This window comes from Pararge aegeria, chromosome 7, assembly GCF_905163445.1.
Source record: "Pararge aegeria chromosome 7, ilParAegt1.1, whole genome shotgun sequence".
Lineage (NCBI taxonomy): Eukaryota > Metazoa > Arthropoda > Insecta > Lepidoptera > Nymphalidae > Pararge > Pararge aegeria.
In genome coordinates, this window is record NC_053186.1 from 17,470,171 (window position 1) to 17,495,467 (window position 25,297).

General features: G+C 37.9%; 1 protein-coding gene across 2 annotated transcripts in view; it reads left to right on the forward strand.

Moving 5' to 3' along the window:
- The window catches only part of LOC120625466 (UHRF1-binding protein 1-like), a 40,091-nt gene that overhangs the window by 11,673 nt on the left and 3,121 nt on the right, over positions 1-25,297 (forward strand). Inside the window, exons 6-27 of one of the 2 annotated variants that reach the window (XM_039892548.1) lie at positions 1,223-1,349; positions 1,828-1,988; positions 2,299-2,449; positions 3,329-3,455; positions 4,735-4,840; positions 6,100-6,220; positions 6,574-6,665; positions 7,482-7,617; positions 8,412-8,587; positions 8,984-9,098; positions 9,771-9,905; positions 10,248-10,417; positions 10,560-10,735; positions 11,679-11,815; positions 12,226-12,366; positions 14,464-14,635; positions 15,316-15,430; positions 16,446-16,580; positions 19,447-19,458; positions 23,291-23,425; positions 23,735-23,878; positions 24,259-24,560. In XM_039892548.1, coding sequence (XP_039748482.1) covers positions 1,223-1,349; positions 1,828-1,988; positions 2,299-2,449; positions 3,329-3,455; positions 4,735-4,840; positions 6,100-6,220; positions 6,574-6,665; positions 7,482-7,617; positions 8,412-8,587; positions 8,984-9,098; positions 9,771-9,905; positions 10,248-10,417; positions 10,560-10,735; positions 11,679-11,815; positions 12,226-12,366; positions 14,464-14,635; positions 15,316-15,430; positions 16,446-16,580; positions 19,447-19,458; positions 23,291-23,425; positions 23,735-23,878; positions 24,259-24,560 — 3,086 coding nt within the window. The remainder of the gene's footprint in view (positions 1-1,222; positions 1,350-1,827; positions 1,989-2,298; positions 2,450-3,328; positions 3,456-4,734; positions 4,841-6,099; positions 6,221-6,573; positions 6,666-7,481; positions 7,618-8,411; positions 8,588-8,983; positions 9,099-9,770; positions 9,906-10,247; positions 10,418-10,559; positions 10,736-11,678; positions 11,816-12,225; positions 12,367-14,463; positions 14,636-15,315; positions 15,431-16,445; positions 16,581-19,446; positions 19,459-23,290; positions 23,426-23,734; positions 23,879-24,258; positions 24,561-25,297) is intronic. The other variant, XM_039892549.1, reaches the window with a different exon arrangement.

Below are 25,297 nucleotides of genomic sequence, written 5' to 3' on the forward strand. Positions count from 1 at the left end.
TAGGTGTTTTAAGCTTTCTGCTGTAAGGACAATGTCATCAGCGAACCTCAGATGAGACAGTATTTTGCCATTGACGTTAATGCCTTTCGAAGACCAGTCTAAAAGGCGAAAGATATCTTCCAGCGCTGCAGAGAATAGCTTTGGTGAAATTGTGTCGCCTTGGCGAACCCCCCTAAGGATCTTTATTTGGTTTGTCAGTTCGTGTAATTTAACCTGTAGTGTAGCACCGCTGTAAATTTCTCTAATTATTTGGACATATCTGTCGTCCACTAAGCAACGTTGTAAGGCATGAAATATTGCCCAGTGCTCTACGGAATCAAATGCCTTCTCGAAGTCTATAAAAGCGAGGTAGAGAGGACGGTTGTATTCCCCACACTTTTCTATAAGCTGCCGGATCGTAAAGATATGATCTGTGGTTGAGAAATTTGATCGGAAGCCAGCCTGTTCGACTGGTTGTTCAAAGTCCAGGCGCTGTGTGATTCTTATTGTTAGCACTTTCGTAAATAATTTATATATGTGGTCTAGGATTGAAATAGGTCGGTAATTCGCTAGGTTGGATTTGTCCCCCTTTTTGTGGATTAGCGTTACAACAGCGTTTTTGCACGATTTGGGCGTTACACCTTCGTGTATTATTTTATTAAACATAAGCTGTAGACGCTTACGAACAGGTTTACCACCACATTTTACCAGTTCAATCGGGATTTGGTCTTGCCCGGATGACTTTTCGTTTTTCATGTGCTTCAGTGCGTTACTTATTTCGTACAGGCTTATATCCGGGAGGTCTTCAGTCCTACGTCTTACTAGTTTTGCCCTGGGATCTCTTCCTCTGTAGGTCGTCGGTTCTGGTGTAATAGTACTGTAGAGATCTGTATAAAAGTTCTCTACGGTTCTCAGGATTTCATCCCTATCTTCTGTTTTAGATCCATCGGGTCTCAGCAAACTGTATATGCACAGGGTATGCAGATGATATAAAATACTCCAGTACGAGATATAAAAAACTTAAGGAAAGGCATTGTAAGGGTTATAAAAAACCTAGCATTAAGTATTTATAGCTCGTACTGGAGATTTTCTTTATTTTATACCATCTGCATACCCTATATGTACGCCACTGGCACTGGGCCAGCGTGGTGGACTATGCGGCCTTTAACCCTTCTCAGGAGGAGACCTGCGCCCCATAGTGGGCGAGTAATGGGTTGATATGATGATGATGTGCTGTTTGTAGGAACTGGAATGGCAAAGTGCTCGCATAGAAGCAAAGGCGCTCGGTGCAGCAGCCGCGAACCTTCCACCGTTGAGGCTTCTACTAGGCAATACGCACTGCCGGATTGTTATCAAGAAACGGCTTTCAGGTATGCTTAAGTTATGAATGCTATTGCACACCACAAAAGAACATAAAAAAAGCAGTAAAGTATAACAAAACAACGTATACAATTTGGCGGCCTTACGCTTCATAGCGATGTCTTACAGGCAACCAATAGCGAATAAAACAAATACAGAAAATAGTTAGGTGGTGCATATCAATAAATTAATAAATATATACTACAACAATGCATACAACGCCGTCTAGCCCCAAAGTAAGCGTAGCTTGTGTTATGGGTATGGATATGACTGTTGAATATGTTTTATGATAGTAAACATAAGATGCTTATAATATACAGATAAACACCCAGACAATGAAAAACATTCATGTTCATCACACAAACATTTTCCAGTTGTTTGAATTGAACCCACTGAAAAAAAAAAAGTATTTTGCCTGGCGGAAAATATTCAGCAGTTTAAGCTTACTGCAAGAAAAAGAATCTGTGTTGTAAGTGAATATGTTTCCAGATTGTGCAGTCCTCGGTTCGAGGTTAGTGCTCCGCCCGGAGCCGTTAGCTTGGGCTTTGACGGATGGACAACTGCGGGCGGCTTTGGCGTGTGCGGCGGCTCTGGCCGGCCCCGTGCAAAAGGCCACACAAATGGCTACCCGGACTAAGGCAGCGCACAAGGTAAACCTTTTTAAATTGTTCAAAATATAACTTTTATACAACGTGTAACCGAATTACGAAATACCTTTTTTTCAAAGTCAAAGTCAAAAATATCTTTATTCAAGTAGGCCCATAGGTGGCACTTTTGATGCGTACGTAAGAATTACACGGTAGTGAGATGATGGCGATAGACATTCGTAAACTTAAAACTAAAGCTACGAGGGTTCCAAACGTGTCCTGGTCTAAGAAGAAGCCCACAACAAACAACACTGCGCCAGTCAGCGGTCAAACCTATATTTACCTTTTATGAAATTTAACCTTTCTTTTACAGATTGAAGAACCGCGTGAACAAATCCAAAGTAGGTCGAACTCGGGAGACAAAGATATCCTAGCACGGATGTTCGCGAAACACGACGTCCGGGAAACTTCCTACCATCTGCTCGCTCCAAGGATAGATTTGCACCTGTGTGACGATCCGGGCCGTAAGTAGACTAGTATACGACCAATATACGACTGCCTTGTTGGTCTAGTGGTGATCATTCAGGATTTTCAGGATTACGAGGTCCTGAGTTCAAATCTCGGATCGGACCAAAAATTGTTAGCTATTTTGTTGTTTCTGTGAATTAATTTCTCAGTACCAGCCAGATGTCAGGAAATCAACCCCCGTGCCTCAGAGAACACGTTCAGCCGTCGGTTATTATCAAGAAATTGTGAGAATAGTCTGTAAAGCCCATCAACCCGCATTGGAGCAGCATGGTGGGTCTCGTAAGAGATATGGCTTGGGCCCAACACTGGGCCGTTAATAGGCAGTTAGTAGACAACATACCGATTTCTTCCAGAATTTTATTCAAAATGATCATAACACAAACATTTTCCAGTTTTGGGAATCGATTTCACTACAATCAGCTGTCAATTTAATAAAATTTTCATTGTATATCATGGAGTATCGCAAAGTAACGCCTGCTCCAGTGATCCCAAACCTGGAATCACCGAAACTTCAAAACAGTTGTATTCCATCCATCCAGACTGTTTTTAGCATAGAATTACAAACATACAGAATTATTGCATGAAGTACATTGTGTTCAAAAATAGTTAAAACGCTCCGCGCACGTCTCACTTCAAACCCGCGGAATATTGCTAGCTTACAACCCATGTCTCATTTTCCCAATTTTATGTTAAACGTTTAGAACATTAGTGGTAAAATAATTACTGTCAACAAAATGGAAGAAAGTGACTAACCGCCAGTTCGAAATCACTCTAAAGTGGAGTGGTTTTTGATGCTTCAATGTACACCGGTTTCTGTAGGTTTTTAATTCTGTGGGTTTTCAGCATAACTTTGTTAATAATCCTCATTGTTTCAGTGGGAAGGTCGGAAATGCCGCAGCTAGCGAACGGTGGTGCTTTGCAAGTAACTCTAGTCAGTATGCAAGCTGATCTCTTTCCATATCACAAGGCTTCCAATGATCGACGACATTGGAGGGGGTACAGGTAATTTTTTTTTTATTAATCACTACAATTTAGCCCTTGACTGTAATCACACCTGGTAGTGACTGATGACGATGACTGTTGTCTAGGGGGTCCCCGGTTGGATCCCCGGCAGGTCCCATTTGGGAATCCCTTCTGCACGGCTAGTATGGGCAAGAGACAATTATCTCCCCGGGGAAAGGATAAAAATGTATCGTCTCCCACAGCTTTATCAACTCTCAGAGCAGGTGAAGGATAGGAGAGTTATAGTTGGTTGCGCGACAGAAGATGAAAGGAAGAAAGTGAAAGAAAGACTGGGGAAAGTAAGCGATAGACTGAACGTAGAGGACGTCACCAATAAGAACCCCCTGGTCATGCTCAAGGATGTTTTGAGCTATAACACTGACCAGGAGGTGTTAGGAGCGCTGGAAAAGCAGAACAATGCAATATTTAAGGGCCTGGAGGAAGATAGAAAAAAAGTGGAGATCTGTTTCCGATCTGTTTGCGCACTGGCGCACAAATGTGCGCCAGTGCGCATATAATGCACATATATTTTATATGGAAATATTATCCAAATAAAATATATGTGCATTAATAAACGGGGGTAAACACGGGAATTATATCCCCTGTCAGGGGATATAATTAACCTGGTACTTGGTTTCTTAGCGTTCCACTACACAGCAGTCGAGTATGGCAGATTAAACCTACAACCGTACTTGTTTTCTAAGCGACATCGTACCGAAACGCTAACGCTAATCGCGTGGTGGCACATCATTGACTGTGGGTAGGTAACCAGACCAGAAGGGATTCCCAAATCAGGCCTGCCGGGGATCGAACCGCGGACCCCTTCGCTTATGACAGCGGTGATAGAGGTCACCAGTGAGGTGGCAGGAATTATTATTGCTTGATTGCGTTGAAGGACGCTACTTATTAGCCTGCAATCTTGGAATACTTGTCGATTATCCAAACACTGTAACATCAAAGCAAAATGAACCTAATTGTCCTAGTTTTAGTGTCGCAAATTCTATAAACCTGTTTTGTATTTTGATATTACGACAAATTTGAGCTTTAAATCCAGAGAACTTCGCAGATTCCCCGGCTAGTTTTGAAACCATTCGGCGCTCATAGTAATGAGTTTGTTCGCGTGACGCGGCACGTTGCACACTGACACGTTTTTTAAATGAACTAAACTCACAACAGTTTTAATTCTTAAATATACTAAGGCCTGTTTAAAATATCTTTTGAAGTGAATAATTACATTCGTCAATATCCGCAGTGTTCGATAAGTCTTATTATATTTCAGGGAAGCTGCCACACCACATAGTCAGTGGTTGTCGCAAGCTCTGTCTACCTTCTGTACTACTCTCCTGGAGACTTTGGATCCCAGACCATTGACGCCAAGTGCTAAGGTATCGTAAAACGATGAATATATAAAAAAAAAAATTGTACTAAATAAGATATTGGGTTTCATTATTGAAATTAAATGAAAATACACTTTAACGTATTACTAACAGTGTGAAATAAAAAAAAAAATGGGCGGCCTTATCGCTAGAAAGCTATCTCTGCCAGGCAACCCAACAAAGGAAAGGGAAAAAAAAATTGGTTGTCTATAAAGTCGGCTTACTGACGATAGTTGAACGTGACAACGTCGTAAGAAAATACTGATCTAATGGTTGCATTTTTCAAAAGAAAATTTTAATTTTATTTGTTTGATAGATATTATCTTTGCTATAAACAATTGACACCACATTCACTTTTCACTGCACTTCATCCTTGCCGAAAACATGTACATGTGTTATTGTATAGAAGCTGGCCACGCGGACGCATCGCTCACTCTAGAAGGAGAGAGGCAGATGTCGAACGCGGAGGCCGACTGTGCCTCTGTCGCTCGTTCCGCGCTCTCGCTTGCACTTCAAGCCTTGAATGGAACGCCTCAGAGCGCGGTAACGCCGCATACGTCATGTTTTTTCGTGCGTGCAGCTCCATCGTATTATAAGACGTTGTCACGTCAAAAAACTTAAACTATTGGGTTAGGTTGTACACAAGAAGAAGTAGTATAATATACAAAAATAACAAATGTAACCAAATTAAAAAAAAAATCAGTCATATCATGCAAAGTATAAGCCAAAGGAAACTGACTCGGAAATAAAAATAATAAATTAGGTTGTCATTATTATTTACCAAACTGCACTAGAGTGAAGGCAATGTTTTACAGGTGTATGTATTCTATTATATACTTATTTACATATTTATTACATCCTTAAAATATCGAATGTTTTTGATATATAATACGGTGTCGGTAATCTAAGTGACGTATACTACCACAACTAAGTACGATGATGTGTATGAGAGCACGTAGATTGGTAACAGTGACTGCCTCATTGCTTTTTTTGTGACGTAAACTCCAACAACTAAGTCTTAGTTGTGGAAGTATACGTCACAAATGTAGTGCCTGCCATACTATTAAATCTGATATTTTCTTGGTATGACCCGAAACAGAATTGTAAATTTTGATAAATTAGCTCTCTTATGAGTCTTTATATTTTTATTACTTGTTGGAATGCCATTGGGTTAATGACGTAACAGAAAATGGCGGCAACAAAAATGTTTGAACTATTCTCCGGCTATTAAAACAATACCTTCTAAATTCCTAAATAATGTTTTTTAGACTAGTCACATCGAGAAGGTAGACGAGCCTGTATCCAATGGGGTGAATCATTGCGCCGCTGCGCAGGCGCAGGCAACTAACGATCCGTCCAATACTAATACTACTACTCTTACATCACAAGGTAAAAACTCTTAATTAATACTTACTTGATTGACTATAACTGCGAATAAATATGTATTTAAATTGAACTTTCTTCAATTTAATTGATATTATTTCACTTTTACAGAATCGTGATTCGCATGTATTCTTTATTATAATATTCATTATTGATTGTCTATAACTGCGAATAACTATGAATAAATTGAAGAAAAAGATATTAATTTTACTATTACAGAATCGTAATTCGCATGTAGCCTTTATAATAATACTTAATATAAGACTTGATACCTCATTGAAGACACCTTTTTAGTTTATTCGAAAGATTTCTTTAAAAGAGAACCATTAAGTTTATTAAGATATTCTGTATTATTACAGCATCGCCAACTAGAACTAGAATACTGCAACAATTGGGTAAACTTATGACAACCTGCCTTATACTTAGGATAGATGACTTCACTGTATATAAGGTAAGTTCACAACACGTTTTATATACAACGTGTAAATAAAAACCGACTTAGTTATTAATGGACCAAGCAGATAGCCCACATGATGTTAAGTTTTTTAGATTTTTATTCCTCTACAATTAAGCCCTTGACTGAAATTTAACCTGGTGATATGCATATAAGTGATGATGCAGTCTGAGATGGTAGCGGACTAATCTGTTATGAAGTATGGTAGTTATACCCCTAATCTGTTTCTACGCGACATCGCACCGGAACACTAAATCGCTTAACGGCAAGTCTATGTCGGTAGGGTGGTAACTAGCCACGGCCAAAGCCTCCAACCAGACCAGACCAGAAAAAAATCAGAAAGAATAAATTCCCAAATAGCCCCTGCCGGAAATCGAACATGGGACCTCCTAAGATCGTCAGGAGTGGAAAATCAACGCCTATAAATAGAGCAATACCTCACATCCTGCAAAATATTGCTACTGTCCATAAACCTGAGGCGTAGATGTGAAGCCTAATGTACCTATAATTACACCGGCACCCACGCCCTTCAAACCGCAACATAGCATTGCCACAATGCTGCTTAGCGGCAGAAATAAGCATGTTGGTATCACTTCCCCGAACGCTCCCTGTCACAAAAAGCTGTACTACTGCACAAAAAATATATAATTTACTCGACAAGCAAGGATTTGTACCGTATATTTTTGTTGACCTTGACTTAACAATATTTAAAACATTGTTTAAAAATAAGTGACTTCAAAAAATACCTTCTATATACCCATATCCGCTTAGAAATTTCAGTGGACAGATCTTAACCTAGTTTATTTCAATCAGGTATCAACGGGATCGAAATCCAGGGAGGCACCAAGGCCATTAGTGAGTGCTGAAAAAGCCACGTTACCCGGAGATGCTGGTCTTTTACATGCGGAGCTAACTTTCTTTTACTATCCTGGGGACGTTTGCTTTCCAGGTTAGTACGCTTTAGTATATGATATAACTCTCTAAATGACAATCTATTATCTAGACTTATGTAATAGGCGTACTTTTTCAAAATAAATTATTGTATGAGATGGTGATAAAATGCTTATAATTCTTGTTGTGAAATTTAAAACTTAATCTTTACAAACGGTCCCTAATCTGCGTAAACTCTAAAACCCCAGAAGGATGTTACCTCCCTAACTACTTTGTACTAACGTCTGGAACACTTTGGAAGTTTATTAGCCCTCGTGATTTACTTAATGATGTTTAGTCATCTGCTGTGATAGGAAACTTTGTGTCCTTAAGTTTATCTCCAGAACTCACATAGCTTAGAGTAGCAATGAAAGTTTGCTATCCAATATGCTGGAATCACTAAAGTATACCTATGTCTAGCCGTGTTTCACCTATCTCTTAAGATCATAATGATGAAACTTGAAGCAACAATTTGAATATTTCTGATAACTTGTCTCATAATGTACTTGGGCATTGGTGCACAACGAAAATAATCGAGTTAGTGCAACTTACATTCCCACACGAAAGTTTCTGTACCGTGCTATATGAAACGCTGCAGAGTATTGCCATTTTTATGATCGAGCAAAACAGGTTTCTTGTATTGCACCTTGATTTCATAATTCATTTTCTCTGTGGAAATTTGAACTCCCTGCCTAGAACGGTGATATATTCCGCTAACAGACATATGGACGGACAACTGAAAATACAGGAGCGGAATATGTTGCTTCTTGCGTTGAATGTCGAAATATCAAGCAATTCGTTCTTAAATTCAAGTGCCATCGCCCAAATTCTACGTGCAACTAAGTCCAGTGCGAGTATCTGTGGACGTGCCCAGTATTTTATGGCTGGCCGCCTTCCTGCCACACGTTGGCGCTGCGGCCGTTGATAATGCGCCACAAGACAACACCTCCACATATATGGACATACGGGCTGAGGCTATCATGCCTAAGGTGAGTTAACAGTTAGACGACGATGTATCTACCGTCTATATGATATTTGATATTATAAACGCGCAAAAAGTATTGCAAATTCAAGAAGATATCATGAAATGGTTTTAGATAAGTTGAAGGGATAACCTGATGGCCAACCCACATAACAATGCTTGAATCTATCATAACGACTTCTATCATCTTGCAGGGCGCGGAGATGCAATAAAAGATGTATTTAAAACAAATACCCCTTTTTATGTTACATAGAATTTTCTCTTACCTTTCTGAAGCATTTCTTTTACACTCACCACTTCCTATCACTGTATTAAGTTTTCTTAAAGTAGTGTTCATGTAAAATCACATAAATTTATAACAGCGTTCATTTAAAATTAAATGTTGTGGAATTATTCGTCTCAGATTGTTCTAGAAGCGGGCCCGGAACACGTATCGCAGCAGCGGGACCGACCAAAGGAACTTCACGTATGCACTGCGAGAGCCACGTTCACTAATGTGCGGGAATCGCCAAGGGCTAGTGAGTATTTGAAACTCTGCAATACTGCTCAAAAACCGAAATAAAATAATGTCTAGGAATTTTTTCCCAAAACTTTGTCCAGACGCGGATGATTTTTTTCAATCCCAGGCGCACTGTTTGTTATCCCAGGATAAAATTCTTTGTTCATCTCCAGGATTCAAGCATTATATGTCCCAGGTTTCCTCAGGATCAGTCCTGTGACTGAACTGAACATAAGTCACAGAAAAATTTACCGTCCGACTCGTTTTTAGGGATATCATTAAGAACAATGAAATATAACATTATTATACCAAAGCACTAATTCGCGGTGATGACCTTGTAAATAGTTAGGTAATATTAGCCTAACCTTCTAAGAACCGTATGAAATAGAGTCCAATGGCTTTATGTATAAACAGTGCAATTATAGAAGTTTTCTATATGACCTAACCTCTTGCATAATAATTGCTGTCTTTAAATCAACGGTCAACATGCCTCAACTATTAATTCTATATCAGATTAGTTTGATTTCAAAATTGTGGGAAAAGAATCAATATGTTGCGTCTTGGGGCACTAGACCCATCTATTCTGGCTGAAGTGAAAAGAAACTCACTGACCTTGAATTATTCTTTTGGTTTTGTGCTGCCCAAAACTGTGCCATTTTTTTATCTAATCCTGCTCCTTTTGCTTTGTTAGACACAGCCGGCAACAGAGCTGATCTAGCGTCCATAATAGCTTCGATCAGAAGGTCGGCTCCACCCAGAGGTCAGTTCCCGTGCTCCAGCGAAGATATGGACCCTATTCACGAACAGTTCCTATTGCATGCTGATAGTAAGTTGTTATTAACATTTTGAAGTGTTATAGTTTAATCTAGAGTAGGACAATGCAATATTTATACAGATAACACACTCATGTCTAACAGTCTTTTTCACTACCTATAATATGGGTTAAAATCAAAAGTTAATAAGTATCTTGCAGATAAGTGCGCACTACAACCGGCTGCGCCACTATTTGCCATAAGGTGTGTTCACAGTCTAGCTTTGGTTTGTTAATTAAAAACTATATGTCTATGGGAGATGCCATGTCATGTCATTTGTATGTTTTCAGGAGGTTATAGAATATAAACTGTTTCAATTGATATTAGTTATATTCCTGAAATATTTTTTGTCTTAGATTTGGATGACATCGACCGTGGTACGGCAATAACTCCCGAAATGTTGTGGCGAGAGAGCAGATCGGTTTGGTGTGCGAGAGTGGAGCCCTTGTGGGCTGACTTTTGTGGGGCGCGGGCTACTAACTATAAACCATCACCTTTATTGGATGCTACCCCATTAACTGCTTGGGTGAGTTAAAATTTTCCACAATTTTCTATGCATTTTCATAGATGTAACCCACATTTTTTGGTAATTTACGTTTGACCTTGGAAGCACAAATTTGATACCTCTGTAATTTTACTTTTTTAAATAGTGTTGATTGTTTTTGTAGTTATGTTTCGAGGAAGGATTCTCCCGCATTTGGGTGATAGGCCGCACTTGCGGCCTCAGTGGTATACAGCTGAATCATTACCAACTGCTCTTCCTACTGCGTCAAATGGAACGCATCAGCGAATTAACCGCATGGCTTGCGCACCAGGCCAACAGACTACCTGAAGATGACCAGGGGTACGCTTTTTTACTTAGCAATTGCCTTTTCCCACAAGTTATTGCCTCCTTTAGTATACAGCTGAGCCACAATCTTAGTGCCGCGTAAAATGGAAAGCACCATAGAGTAAACAGGTCGGTTTGCACTTCCGCACAGCACAATACCTGAGTTTGACCAAGATTAGTTTTATCATATTTTAAAGTGAAAGTAATTTTTTTTTGCCTAGGAAAATAACAATATTTCTTTCGCTTAAATAGTTCTTTATTACCTTTTAGGAAGATGTAGAATATACTGATTTGGCAATAGGGATCTTCCTTGTCAGAATAAAATTATAAAAAAATCTTTAATAAAGTATTCCAGGGTGTGTTGTCTGGCTCTCTACTCACAAATCATACGTGTTTTAATTTAATTATCTGTTAGGTGTATTTTATAAAATATAGATTTTTAAGTATATAGATTTTTTTTTTGACCAATCGGAGATTATACTTTCTTTATATGATTTTGAAAAGCATAATATAAGGTCGCTGTTTTCAGTTTTGAGCAGATGAGCCTTAGCTGTGAAAAAACACCATCTCACAAAATTATATATTACCTTTAACTAGTAGCAATAACGGAAGTACCACAGAGGATTAAGAAAAAGCGAAATAATTAGAAAAAGACCCATAAAAATGAAGTTAACCACCCAAACTCTATCTATCTTTTGGATTGAATCAAATTCCTACGGGCGTTTCCGGGATACATAAAATATATTCAAATACATATATATATATGTGTAATATGTGGTGTATTATTTAAATATATACTTATTTAATCAGCAACACCAGACATGCTCCAAAGATTGTTTACCTCCAATTGAATCGCGCAATTGCAAAGAAAATTCAGTATACAAATGTAGATAACCAATATTTTCAACCTAAACCATATTTTCAAACGACATCTTTAAATTTCTGTATTTTGTTCCAGAGCAATAGTAGTCGGTCTAGTTGTTCCGGCGGTGGAAATAACCCTGGTTTTACCTTCTAACTGTCCCGGCCAAGAGTCTTCCAGAGATCTAGACAGCGTACCATTAGATTCGTCCAGCCTTAATGATTTCAGATTAGGTAAATTGATTCACTGACTATTTACGGGAATATAAGTTTCGAGTAATATAATGAATGTCAGTTTAGCACAGTAGAGAGAGAGAGAGAGAATTTACGGGTTTTAATTTGTTTTATTCGCCGGTATTTATATAATATTAAGCTTTACAAAACCTTCCTAAAATAAAGAAGATTTATGCTTTCATAAGATTTATGGTCTGTTTTTTCTGGTCATTATTTAATGCAATAAAACATTTATTAACTCGTCGAATATCCGCAAAAAGCTTGGGATATAAGATTCTGCAATTTGCGGAAAATTTGTTTACAACTTGTTTGGATATATTGGTTTGTCCGAATCACCACCATTTGATCCAAGTTTGAAAACATTTGTTATATTCCATTAATAGCATAGCTTTTATTATTCGTCTTATCAGGTTCAGAAGCCACAATGGCACCGTCCATGCTAGACAGAGATAGCGGTGTTCTAGCAACTCAAGCATCTATAGAAGTGTGCACAGCTCAGCCTCTGGGTGCTGAGGAAATACCTCCACCAAGCCCTGGCCTGAATTTTGGAGGTAAGTGTTAAAGAAGTTGAACATTGTAACACCCAGAATGGTCTGAATAATTCACCTCATCGGAAAGCAGATAAATTGTATTACTGGAGAGCATGAAGCCAGTGTGTTCTGAGTAATCAAGGGAAAAAATCCAATGTTACCATATCTGACTCCTATATCCCAATATTGAACCTTTTTAGATTACATATGTATCTACTGTTCTAAAAAAAATAACTACACTTAGCGTTAATTTAAATTGTCAATTGATTTGGACTAGAATAGTGTATAGCTATTACGTTTGATTGTGGCGGAGCGTGTGCTAAAAAATATAAGGATGGAATGACCAGGAATTCATTTATTCACCTCAATACTAACAATGTTCAGGATGGCACTTAGATCTTTCATCAATTAACAGTATTATTGAAGCTAAATACCTAGTTTCTTAGCATGAATTATTTATTCCCATGACTATTATTCTTCATTACTATTAAAGTATTAATTTTATAAAATATATCATTAAAGCCCACCAACCTGCATAAGAGCAGAGTTGTGGGTCTGTACTCTATAACCCTGTCTCCCCAAGGAGTAAAATAAAACAACTGGACTGACTCTAATACTGTATATTAAGCTTCTCTATAATTCATATTACTACCAGTAAAAGACTCTACTACCAGTGCTGTCTTCGGCAGAGAAGACCACTGGCAAGAAACTCTACCGTTGCTCTTTTGTTCAATCAATTATTTGTCATATGTAATAACGCTAAAACGGCCCTTTGATACAAGACATATTTTAAGACAGGTCAAACATTATCATCAGGACTTTTGGCAGTTGTTTGTATAGAGCAACCCCTGGCACATAAACTGTTTGTATAAAATAATGCTAGGGCTCCATATATGATACCTAAATAACACAAAGGATGAGATATACTTATCTGATGCATCATCAGGTACAACCATAGTACCAACAACTTTTAACAACCATCACCAGTGCATACAACTCTTGTTTCGCCACAACTATATTTTGTTAAGTATATCGTTTCCATTATAAATCATCTATTCCCAATTTGTAACGGTCTTTCCACAATACTTTACTTTATCTCCTTTTCTCAATTAATTTATTTAAATCAGTGTTCACTTCTCTTTCCCGCCAATCGATCTTGTCAAACTCGCGTCACCCGCCATAGATCCAATACTTTTCTTTGAGTCTACTAAAGGCCATTATTCGATTTTCAATACACTATCAATGAGTATACAAACTATGGTTTGTTGATATATTTAATATAATCATCGGATTTATCATAGATAAAGTGCTATAATTCCTTATTCCCTAACACGTGCAATATATGAAATTATTAGTTTATCGACACACCTTAAATACATTATCATCAGCTTATATTTGACATATTACAGGAACTTCGTATCCCATAAGTGGGTAATATAAACCTACCAAGTATCCCATAAGGGTTGGCGCAAACTAATTCGTACAGCTAGATAACGATGATAAGCAAGTACATATAGCGATACTGAACGGAATAGACGCAATAACGCGCTGTCAGCGCTACAGAAAAAGTAAAGATATAATTTGTACCTTCACTATCAACATCACACTATCTACACATGGTACATTGTGTGAGATTTTCTACCTACGTTTAATCTTTCAGTCGCGTGAAAGGTTACTACGATTTGCTTAGGATCGAAAGAGAGCTATATAGTTATAAAACTGGGAAAAAGTCGCTAGATGGCGGTCTCTCGATAGATAGTTAATTTTCACGCGTTCGAATCACTAAGCTTAGGTACAACTATTCTCTTTCTCACTATTCTCAGTCTTTAGTCTTACTCTCCTCATAATGTAACTAATCTTTTAGTTACTTTAGTGTAAAGTTAATCTTCTAATTGTCAAGAAAATAATATAAACACACTTCCATGAAAAAAATCTCTTTATATTATTTTTGATTTAATTTTTTTATATTTTTAAATCATACTAACACAAAAAGTGAAAAGGTTGTTTACATTTTAAGTCGAATTAGACTTTAAACACTCTAGTACCGACTTGTTAAGGCTGCTTCGACAGTGCAAAGCATTAAATATGAACATTCGTGAATAGTCATCCTTTTAACAGGTTTTTCAACGATGCGTCGCGGATTCACATCCCTAGTGACGTCGATAGACAGTGCGTTGACTAGAGACGACGGTCGCAGTGACGCCGCATCTACTGCCAGCTCTGACAGCGATCGTTATGTCGTGGTGGGACTTGCGGCCGAATCGCCCGACGATGCTGACTTTGCTTTTAGGTGAGACTAATTAACATACCTTGTGACGTTGATAGACAACGCAGTCGCAGTGATGTCGCGTCAGTCGCGGTTAAACTGCATATAGTTTTTGAGTTATCTAATGCAAAGCTGTAAATGAGGTATTAAAGAGTCAACCTTTGCTACGAAAAGAGTATGGACTACTATAGTAATAGAGACAGGACTTTAAGTTGGCCGGATCAAAATCTGTGTTTCCGGCCATATATATATGTATATATATATTTTTTTTTCTAGGTAAGTTCACTTTTCTTTTATTATTAATTATTATTAATCTGAAATAGTCGTGAGTGTGGCGCAGATTTAGTTTTAAGGAATTCAAAGATGGCATTGTACATCGTACATCGTATTGTATGGGCCGGGGCACATAGCTCGGAGAACCGATGCTCGTTGGGGTCCCAGGGTGCTGGAATGGAAGCCTCGCACTGGTGAGCGCAACGTTGGCGACCTCCAACGAGATGGACAGACGAAATCAAGAGGGTCGCAGGGTGCCGCGGGACGCAAACGGCTTAAAATCCTGGAATTGGGAACTCCCTACAAAAGGCCTATGTCCACCAGTGGACCTCTATTGGTTGAGATGATGATGATGAACCGGATTCCACCACGTACACTATAAATATACACTGGTTGATAGAATTCTCTACTTTGCTATTAATCAATTGCAGAGAATTCGAGCACGGGCGTCTATCGAGCGGTGTAGAAGTAGCAGCCGAAGTGGTGGAGCGATCGTCATCCCCCAGTGACCATTCCATCACCAGCTCTTGCAAGCGCCGGGATGTGGTAACTTTTCTTTTACTCATTTGTCTAAATTAACTTAGTAGTAGTAAATTTTTACTGGTGGGTGGCTTCGGCCTTGGCTAGTTACCACCCTGCCGACACATAAATAAATAATAAATATAAATAAATAAATATACTACGACAATACACACATCGCCATCTAGCCCCAAAGTAAGCGTAGCTTGTGATATGGGTTCTAAGATGACTGATGAATATTTTTGTGAATGATATACCTAGATACTTATTATATGCAGATATACAACCAGACACTGAAAAATATTCTAGCGTTCCGGTACGATGTCGCGTAGAAACCTATTAGGAGTATGGGTTTGATATAACTGATATACTCCCTAACAGGTTAGCTTGCTACCATCTTGGACTGTATTATCACTTACCACCAGGTGAGATTGCAGTCAAGGGCGTGCAGCTTTTAGTGGATTAAAAAACAAATTGCCACAATTGCATTTCAGAGTAGTCGAGCCAAAATTTAAAAGAGATATTTATTGTACCTAGGGCCAGGTTTTCGGCTTCTACGGTAGTACCGCCATTGACTTGGTCATCGTTAGTGAAAACGGGCATACAACCTGGCCATACCACAGAGATAAAGTCAAAGTCAAAAATATCTTTATTCAAGTAGGCCCATAGGTAGCACTTTTGATGCGTACATAAGAATTACACGGTAGTGAGATGATGGCGATAACCACATTCGTAAACTTAAAACTAAAGCTACGAGGGTTCCAAACGCGTCCTGGTCTAAGAAGAAGCCCACAACAAACTTAGCCGGGTGTTTTTCTTTTGTTATCACCATCTCACAATGTCATTTTAAATTATTAGAAGAGCAACCTGGTTAGAGCAATAATTTACACCCAAGCTTTTTTATCGTTTACGTAGTCCTTTATACTATAATAGGACTTTTCTATAAGCTTACGTTTAATACAAACTTTGAACTTTTTAAGAGACATCCCCAAGATATAAGTTCTCATTCCGAATATAACGTACATTCGATATTTCTTTCAAGATTTCAACTTGCACTTGGCGACTACAAAACATCCACTTGCTGCAGCAAAGCGCGAACAATAAATCCTGCCTGAGGATAGTAGCGGATGACCTGAAGACTGACGAGTGCTCCTCCATACCCTGGGATGAGTTCCAGGTAACGAGCCAAAAGGAGATCGATGTTCTCCCATACGTTATTTGACCCCGGTGCTAGCAAGATGAAAGTGGTATAAATTGTAATAGGGCAAGTAAATTAATCGTGATTATATAATTTTTAATAGTGTTTTTACCTGCATTTGGAGGAAATATCAATTTTATAAATTTAAAATTAGTATAATGAAAATTGGAACGATAGGATTTGAACCTGCGAATCTCTGGCAATCGCGGCCTAAGGTCGGTTCAAATACTATCGGTTTTAAAAAATTGTATATGCATTTTAAATTTATAAAACTAATCGTAGCTGGAAGTTTGACAACCTTGTTGTTGAGTAATAAGAAAATCTAAAAATAAACGTTATGAGAAATTGCAGAGTTACGTAGCCAATATTTGATGACCATTCGTCTGGAGGGAGGCTTCGGCCGTTGCTAGTTACCACCCTACAGACATAGACGTGTCATTTAGCGATTTAGCGTACCGGTACAATGTCGCCTAGACACCGGTATAAGGGGTTAGCCGCGCCATTAAAGAATATATTTATAAATGCCAGCAGTTGTCGTGCTATCTCGTTCCTACAGTAGAATATTTACATCTGCTGCCATTTCTAAACACACTAGCTATTTCCAATTAAAAGGTTTTTTTTATTAATTTTTATTTTAAAATAAATCCTAGAAATGAAACGAAATTATTTGATTAAATTATATTACAATTAATTTATATATCAGAGAATTTTTACATTAACTACAGTGGAAGAAATATTTGGCAGTTAGGTCACCATTTTCGATTCGATTATCTCCAAGTTTTCTTATGTTCTCGACTTCTAGATTGTAAAATAGCCTAGTTTTCTTTATATAACATAAAAACATTGTTATTTTTTTTAAATTCTACTTCAGATTGTTAACACCAGGATCAATTCCTTCTTCTCCTTTGCTTACTGTAAAAAAATATTTTTTTCTACTTATTCTTTCTTGTTGTATCTCAGGAAACCACAGACACTAATCATAGCTGGAAACATATTTATAACACGCCAGTGTACACGCCACGCCAACGCAACGCCATGCTCGACGTTTTGGGTGAATTTAATTGTCGTATTCATTACGAAATTACGCTACGGAAACCAGATGCGAAGATCTGCCGCTGGTTTATAGTGTGATAATGGCTTAAGAAAATATAACAATTTGATTTGACTCAACACGAATCGCGTTACGTGGCTTCGGGTAGCGTTTTATAAATGTTTGGCAGGGTGTTAATAATATTTCAAAAAAAGGGAACAAAACGAAAAATATCTCTTATATTTAACTTGTTTGATAATTTTTTTTGTACATATTTTTTTATCAAAGGTTATTACAATTCTTAAGTAAGAGTTTATTATTTAGTTTTTCTAATAGATATTAAATCATATTTCGTAGTTTCATACATTGGCAAAACTTTTGCTCATAAATATACAGCGTGCTAAATACCACATAAATCCTGTATACACTACTACATTAAGCATTCGATACTAAAGTTTCCTCCAAACTCTCCCACATTAAAAATTCGTGTCACATTATTTTCGTCTATACCTTTTCTTACATACTCTCAAAGGCAGGTTTCATTCAAAGTTGTTTTCTATGGCATGTTTGACTACACTATTTCTTTTTCCGAATCTATTTTTCTATCCATCAAACTTCGATAAAGCCTTTACCATAACTACATAAAATCGTATTCGTAAAAACACTATCCGAGCTAGTACCGATATAAATACCTCTAGTCCCGAGCTGGTAGATAATAATGTTTTATTCTAAAAATATTTTAAAATAAAACATGTATATGAAACGTTGGAAATACCGGTGGCGTAGCTTTATAAAAATGCACAAACGAGTTATTTCTTTTCCCATTTTTTGTGGCTTTGCAAATAGTTTTAATTTTATATCTTAAAATAGGGGGAGACAAAAAGAACCTTGAGAGCAGTTTGTGCTGAAAATTATGTGTGCATATATAAAAAGCGAAAACAAATCGCGCCCTATATTTGATAACCTACGCAATAAGATATTTTTATTGTAGTAGTAGAGCTCGTCCGGGCAAGTACTACTGCCATGCTTATTTCTGCCTCGTAAGGGCGTTGTTGCCGGAATAATTACACGCACACGAGTTTTAACACAATTGACAGAGGGCGGAACGTTGCAGCACGTGTTCCTAGCATGCCCCTCGAAGTGTTGCTCTGTTTATAGGCAATGGTTTTCCACTCACCATTAGGTGGACCCACTGCTTGGTCCGTAAATTTTACGTATGTAAAAAAAAAATAACCGAATGAAAGAAGCTTTGCCAAACGAATATTTCGTAAGAGCATCTGGCCAACAAGAAATATAAAAGAAAATGTTGTTCGGATTGATACTATCAAGAATTATAACGATTTGATTGGGCTGTTTCGAATCCAGCCCACTGCAGGGCACGAGAATTATAAGAGCCTAGGCCGTAGTCCACCACGCTGGTTGGCTTTGACACACTTTTGAGGTCACTATAGAGAACTCTCAGGCATGCAGGGTTCAGAAATAGAAATATGTACATAACTTTGATAAGTAAGAAGTGCCGGGGTCCGGACTCAGTTCCCCGAAAGGAAGGCCGAAGCTCTATCCACTTTAAACCAGGCTTAAAAAAAAAAAAAAAAAAGATTTGAACGTAATGGTAAAGGCTTGTACATTGCATGATCACTAATCACTCCACGATCCCATCGTATTCGTAACCTATCCCCATCCGTAATTCGACATCGCTATTCTCTCATAAGATGTAATTCAAAATTGGAATGCATCCCTTTTCTAAACTATGTTGTCTATGTGTGTTTTTTTTTCTCTATGGCAACTCCCGCCCGCTCGGCTATCGTGCGAAAGATCCAACTCAAGGTATTTGCAACGGTTTGAAGATGGTTATAGTGTTTAATATGACACCGTAGTGGTACCATTTTGTTGAGCCCAATTAGTTTGTAGAGGTTTTGTGTCGTAGCCAAGGGGGTTTGTCTTATGTATCGAGTGAATGAGACGGAAGATATTGCCATCTCCTTTTCACAACGGTTTCATACTTTATGTTAATTTGTTTTAGTCTTCATTAAAAGCATACTTCGCTTTAAGACGATACGGCAATATCTTTTGAGAAGCTTTTAATTTTCAGATATATAAAAGAATATTTTTGTTAAGAAATCGCATGCTTTTTAGCTAAATTATCTCAATTCTACCGCCAAACAAAAAAATTATTATAAATGATAAAATTGTTGTACATATTTCTTGGGGCCTTACAACCATCTGTTAAAGTAGTGTTATTACAATATTTCTGATCCCCTCTTATCTTTTTATGGGATAATCTTTCTTTATAGGACGTCAACGTGTGTCAAATAAACTGTCATTTTAAGATAACACTGTGTTAAGCGATGGTAGTTAGGCCCCTGAAGTAATTTGACAGCTCTAAAACTAATGCTATTCTTTACAGCTCTCAGTAGAATGGGATAGCACTAATTTTGAAGCAATCATTCTTTTAGTTTAATTTAGTATTTGTATATTTCAAACGACTAGCATTTATTAATGTAAACAAGGCATCGAACCAAATGATATATTTTTCAATATATGCTGGCTATTTGCATGCTTCCATTTATATGTTGATTTTTTAGTTACGTTTTGCATGTGGTGTTTTCATCTCCCATTCTTAAAATTGAGCCCGAAATCGTAGACGTTCTCGTGTATCGAAACACTATCAACGTAAAGTAAAATAGAACGATTGCAGCATATTGCAAGTCTTTAGATCGCCGGTAACACTACTTTGTTTGCGGCGTCGCTACTAATGGTTGTATTCAATCAACCAGGTTGCTTCTTTAATAGTTTTAAATAACAATGTGAGATGGTGATAACAAAAAAAAACGGCTTAGTTTGTTGTGGGCTTATTCTTAGATCAGGGCGCGTTTTGAGCCCTTGTAGCTTTTTAAAGTTTACGAATTTAGTTATCGCCATCAACTCACTTCTTTGTCGTATTTTACATGTAATGTACGCATCGAAAGTGCCATCTATGTACCTGTTTGAATATAGAAATATTTGCCTTTGACTGTGACTATGATCGCACAAATGAAGCTTTATAATAATAATAAGAATAATAATATAAAATAGCAGAGCATTGCTCTACTGGGATCGAACAATTATCACTGACAGGTGTATAACATCTAAAAGACCCGATATAGTGTAGATATCGATCAGTGCGCCGTGCAATCATTGTTGTCATTAATATTGCACATGATGATAATTTGGTGAAAGCTCATAAAGAAAAAGCCTCAAAATACTTCGACCTTGCTCACGACATGTTTTAAGTCAACAGCCATTGTTCCGATAGTTGTTTGACTCGATAGTCTTCTCGCGAAAGCTTCGACTAACATCTTAAAAAGATTTCGCTTGGTTGCTGGATCAAGGGTCGTTTACAGAAGGCAATAATTCTGGAAACAGCATGTATTGTGAGGTTCGTCACTCTGGAGCCCTGACCGCCGGGTGCTTTGACATTCAAAAACCCCGCAAACGGAGGGTGGAAGGCTTTATAAAATAAAAATTAAGTTATAGTGATGTTTTTACTACAATTATATATATTTATTAAGCATCGATACGAATTAAAAATAAATTAAAATCAATAAAAGATAGAATTTTAAATAATATAATAAAAATAATTTATTTATTATTATTATATTATTATTGTGTATACGGCAGGAAACTCCTTATGGACTAGACACAGTGATATTTATTGTGCACAAATAAGTTCTTAACACTCGCATTAAGGTAATTTGTATTACGAGTGTAGTCACCTTCCTTCGGACCCATTGAAACAACGTTATATTCATAGTATCAAAGTAAAGCCTGCTACTATCCAACTTATAGTGATACATTTCACTGGAGTGCCAAGCATGAATGTGTAATATTATATGTATTTAGTATTAACCATTACTTTAAAAATACACAACGTTACATCTTTAATACAAATTTACTGACATGAAATAGATCAAATATTATCATAAACATTTTGAAAATAAAACATATAATGCAAAACCAGTATTAAAACAAACAAATATTAGACTCACTTTAATAAGATACCGACACTTAATAGCGCGCGGTGCGGTGTAATTGGCTTGCAGTAACTGCGCATTTAACTTGTGTGCCTTGCAAAGTTCTCTTCCAACTTAACGTAGAAAAAATCTTTTCAATCATTTCCTTTGCAATAAATAACCTATGGCACTTCTACCGGTCTATCACCCCCAGTCAAAATCAATGCAGACAGACAAAAATTCAAAAAAATGTGTATTTCGGTTTTGCTCTCTTTCCAATAACGATATTTAGAACCCCTATTTTGAAATCACAAATACTTTTATTTCATTTACATGTACCTTTTTATATTAAAATCATCATCATCACTTTAAGCGATTGACGTCCACTGCTGGACATAGGTGTTGTTGGGTACCGGACCAACGCTGCGTTTACCTGTACGGGGTCGCCATTCCAGCACCTTGGGGTCCCTACGTCCATCGGTTCTCCGAGCTATGTGCCCCACCCCTTGTCACTTCAGCTTTGCGACTCCTTAAACTATGCTGGTAGCTCTAGTTCTTCTACGGATACTCCTAGCATAGCTTTCTCCATCTCCCGCTGAGTGACTCTAAACCTTCTTATGAAGCCCACATAAAGCGACTATATTTACATATTTCATGGTTATGTTTTTAAATACAAGTGTTGCTCTACATTAAGAGAATTTTATCTGAAGTAATTCCAGGTCCGGAACGTACTGCACCTTAACCCTAAGGCTGAGATCTATAAAGCGTGCCTCAGACTTACGAAACAGTTAAAACGAGACAAACTTATGCGTCCGACATTGATCTGTCTCGTTTATACACAGCCAAGTCAAAGTACACACAATAGATCTGAGATTACGTATGACATTTGCACGCGATTTGCATGCAATGGTAAAGTAAATTTCGAAATACTTTTTCGTTACCATTAGGATCGGAGAAGGATGGGTGATATCTTTCTCGCATACTAATTGGGATTCGCTCGTCTAAACTTATTTCGCCAATTTATTCTACATATTTCCATTAGAGCGTTACTGATATCGTTAGATGTTGTCGTTTTCGTTTTTTGGTTCGAAAGTCAGTACACATTCAGGTTGGGCATGACCTAAAAATAAATCCAATCGGCTTTGTTTTACAGATTAAGTTCTCGGAAATATGTACCATCTCCCCCTAGAGGTATGTTTACGAAATAAAAATCGGTGCTAATATAGGTCTCATAATATGCTATAGCGCTATAGCGAACAGTATAAGCGTTGTGTAAAGAACCAATAAATTAGTTCGACGTCTTTGATCTAATGGTAAATGCATCTCCGCGAAAGTTTCTAGGCTACGTCCTTACTGCTGAGGCCAATAAGGATCCCTCCCTTCCTTACATTTAAAGCACGATTGCCCTGCCCTTTGGTAAGTCAGAAATAACAGGAATTAATTTCCCAATAAATTGGTTAGTAATTAGAAAATAGTGGATTATCTCGCGGCACGTATGTTATTGGGTTTATTTTACGTTGATTTTATTGTTTCGATACTGGAATACTAAAATAATTGTAATCATGTAAATGTGATACTTGAGACGCTTTATGCATGCACACAAATACACATATGTGATTGATTTATCTATGTAATTTATTTTTCCATGACACAATCATTTCTCGCAGAATAAGTTCTCGATGAGAGCACGTGCGTGGTCCGAGCCAAAGGATGAGGAAGACGATATATTGAAGCCGCGTGAGCCGCCGAGGGTCGCAGCTAGGCTTCTACGGACCGAGTTGCCAAGATTATTAAATGAAAAGGTAAAATACTTAGAGCTTGTCTAGATTATTTACTATTGATATTACAGCTTAAATGTCCCCATTTGAAGCGTCGAGTGCGACATACGAGTATCTCTGTAACGTATTATATCGCGCCTTTACAGCTGACTGAGCTTAACCGACGAAAGAAAATTTTTATACACCGGAGATCTCTCACCGCCTTATTGGACCAACGGTTTATTTAAATCCCTCTTTTATGTAGGACACCTATATCCCCCTACGACCTTAAAGTCAGTCTTTCTCGTAATCTAAAATTTGACTTACAATTTAATAATCTTGTACTCTCACCAGGGTGAACCTTTTGGCCTGGCGCCATACGTAGAACTCCTCGAAGCTCGTATCAGAGAATTGAGCATCGCTCTAAACATGAGTACGACGCTGGCGCTATCAGAGTTCATCGAAGATGAGGTGATCTTCCCGCCGATGCCGCTTGAGGTAAGAATACTCTAAAACGTAACGACAGTCAAAGTAAAGGGCCCGAACTTTTCCGAGCAAAAATCTTTTCGAAAAAAAGTTGAACCCCTAATAATTAATGTGATTATTAAAGTTCTATAAACTTCAAAACGTATTTGTCGGTCCGAGTATCCCACGCTTATTTGCCGATCCACTCCTTGGGCGACCAGTGTTGGCTATTTTTAGCACCAGTACTGATTGCCCAAAGTAAGGATCGGCTGGAGAGTCGGGCTTATAGAATACACGAAACGGACGTGATGATGTGCCTTGTTATTACGGACAAACTATTTAATATTTATTGCATATCTTGAATTTCTGCAGCTGTCAAATATTATAGGATTTCCATTTCTACCAAAATCCAGGTCCTAATCGAAAATGTCAAGCTGCACTTAGTTGAAGACCGTCCAACTAGATCGATATCATCACCACCTCCCCAACCATTGGATCTGGACCTCACAACACTTCGACTGACCAGGGACACAACCGGAGTTATCCACTTAGGGCCACCTCCAGTCAGTTCCAGGACAGTTTCCCCGAGCAGTCCAGTCCCTCAGATGCAGGAGGCGATGGAGGAAATACAGAGGCTTAATGAGGAGAACGAGGAATTGAAGAAGCGACTGGCAACTCTTAACCGAATAGCCGAAGATAATCGGGAGTTGAGAGCGTAAGTTCATTTATTTCTACCTTAATATATTTTGGACCTTTATTTTCCTTTGGACATGCTAGCTTGTAAAACGTTACTATCTTCGCAGCGTCCTTTTACGAATCAACGGATCTACTGATTAACGTGATTTGTTGCATAGAAATACGTACATTTCAGGTCATCAGTTCCATTATTTTTCATACCTTAAATCCATTTTGTTTTGCAACTTTCTTGTATATTTTGTGACGTCGGTTTTTTTTAAATAAACCGTACTGGTATAGCGATGATAGCCTAGATATTAAGACTTCGGCTTCACCTTCGGAGGGTCTGATTAGAATACTACCAATAATCTTATCCTTACAACATTTGCGACTTACAGATCTTTTTTAAGCGATTCAATATTACTTGCTTTAACGGAAAACAACGTAAGGAAACTTGCATGCCCGAAAGCTCTCCATATTGTAGCAGTAGTCTGTAGTGTACTTTATGTGACACAGCTCGTCCTGGGAACTACTACCGCCATGCTTATTTCTGCCACCAACAGCATGGTTGCAATGTTGTGTTCCGGTCTGAAGGTGGTGATGAACACAGGTCGGCACTTGTTGGACGTGTTCCTTGCATGCCTCACGAAATGTCGCTCTAATTATAAGAGATGGCTTTCCGCTTACCATTAAGTGGGTCATCTGCTTGATTTGTCGATTATAACTGTAGAAAAAATTAAATGTGGTAAGTTTTTCTTATTCTGGGAGTAGACCTGT